Raw genomic sequence first — 2,031 nt, 5'->3', positions numbered from 1 at the left:
CAAGACCTTACGGCCAGTGCCACCCAGGATGATGATGGTAGCACCACCCCAGCTGCACAGAACATATTTCAAGTGCAGGAAGGCGAACGTCGTGCTCAAGATAAAACTTACTGGTCAAGATCACCACTACGGTCAACCCGACGGTCAACACAACAACAGCCACCAACGCAGTACACACCTGGCCTCACAACAAGAGCAGCAACAACCCAGATGAATTTCTTCAACCTTTTGTTTGATGAAGAAATGTTGAATGAAATTGTTCGGTGTGTCAGTATCTACACAGAAGGAAAAGGTCCACGCCATGCTAGAGAGACGCAAACCATTAGCAAGACATCCACCTGTGAACTGAGAGCACTAATTGGCATCCTCATTCAGTCTGGTGCCAAACACGACAACCATCGTGCTGTTCAAGAAATGTTTAGCCACCAGCATGGGGCACCACTGTACCGGGCTTGCTTGAATGAGCAACGATTCAATTATCTGTTATGGTGTCTCGCCTCTGATGACATAAGGACATGACAAGAAAGGCAACATGCCAATAAGCTTACTCTATATTTCCAAGGTATGTTTCAGAAGTTTGTAGAAATATGCAAAAAACACTACACACCAGGAGAGAACATGATGATCGACGAGCAGCTGTTGACCTTTAGAGGAAAGTGCCCTTTCAAAATGTATATACCCCATAACCCCTCAAAGCATGGCATCAAAATTATTATGTAATGTAATTCAAAAACACACTATATGTGCAATGTCATAACATACCAGGGCAAAAATGGGGATACTAAAGAACCTCCAGGTAGCCTTGCAAAGAAAGTTACCCTGACATTGATGGAACCCTACCTGGATAAAGGTCGGACCATCAATGTGGACAATTGGTTCACATCATTGCCTTTGCTCAAGTAACTTTATGGCCGCAATGCTACACTGGTCGGGACAATGAGGAAACAAGGATATGTGCCAAATATGATGCTTCAAAAGAGGAAGGACCGTCTGGTCAACACCAGTGCCTTCCTGTTCCAGGAGAATGCCGTACTGGTTTCCTACAAGCCTAAAAAGAACAAAGTTGTACTGCTCATGTCATCCATACACAACAGGCCAGAAATAGGTGACAAGGGGAAACCAGAAATCATTCATTTCAACAACAAAACCAAAGGTGCCGTTGATGTCCTGGACCATATGTGTGCCCACTATTCAACGTGCCGCGAGACACGCAGGTGGCCAGTGTGCATGTTCTGTGACATCCTATACATTGCAGTACTAAATGCCTTCATCTTGTACAAACTCTCTGGGAAGGTAGTCACTCATAAAGACAAAATCAAAAGGCTATTCATGCACTAACCTGCCATGAGACGGGAGTCCCCTTCACTCAGCGAGTCACTGGTGGCCACAATTACTAGTTGCTTCAACCTGGTCGAGATAGCAACACAACTACACCCCCCTGCACCTGGCAAGAAGAGGTGCAAGCTCTTCCTTGGAAGACTGCCAGCAAGTGCAAGACTCTGTACATGATGCAACAGCAATATCTGTCCACGGCACCACAAAATCTATTGCTTAAACTGCCAGTAGTAACAGGTAAAAAAAGTGTTCTGATGCTTTTGTAATAATTTCATGTGACAAGTCTCTCTCTCTCCTTCTCTCTCTCTCTCACTCTCTCTCTCTCTCTCTCTGTATATATATATATATATATATATATATATATATATATATATATATATATTTATACTCCCTGTATATATATATATATATATATATATATATATATATATATATATATATATATATATATATATATATATATATATATTATCCATCCATCCATCCATCAGTCAATCTTACATCGCCCCATGAGGAGCGTAGGAGCCCGGGGCTTGGCATTTGGTCCCGATATTTTAGATGAGAGTGACCAACCTCACTCATCCCTGAGTGGCATTACATGAGCAATCAACCTCAACCATCCTTTCGAAATAAACCTTCACCGGCTCAATCTGATTGGAGTGCAGTAATTACCCACTAAACCACAAGGCGCCAAAA

The 2,031-nt window shown here is 42.6% G+C and overlaps 1 protein-coding gene across 1 annotated transcript; it reads left to right on the top strand.

Moving 5' to 3' along the window:
• Positions 1-936: 936 nt before the first annotated feature.
• On the top strand, positions 937-1,338 carry LOC145398015 (uncharacterized). Its single transcript, XM_080270980.1, has one exon. The coding sequence runs from the start codon at positions 937-939 to the stop codon at positions 1,336-1,338; it is 402 nt and encodes a 133-aa protein (XP_080127106.1).
• Positions 1,339-2,031: the final 693 nt, after the last annotated feature.

The sequence above is a fragment of the Coenobita brevimanus genome, chromosome 44, assembly GCF_032717465.1.
Source record: "Coenobita brevimanus isolate Jiangsu-jjx chromosome 44, ASM3271746v2, whole genome shotgun sequence".
NCBI classification, from domain to species: domain Eukaryota; kingdom Metazoa; phylum Arthropoda; class Malacostraca; order Decapoda; family Coenobitidae; genus Coenobita; species Coenobita brevimanus.
Note: the sequence above shows the minus strand (reverse complement) of the source record. Positions and strands in the feature narration are given on the sequence as shown.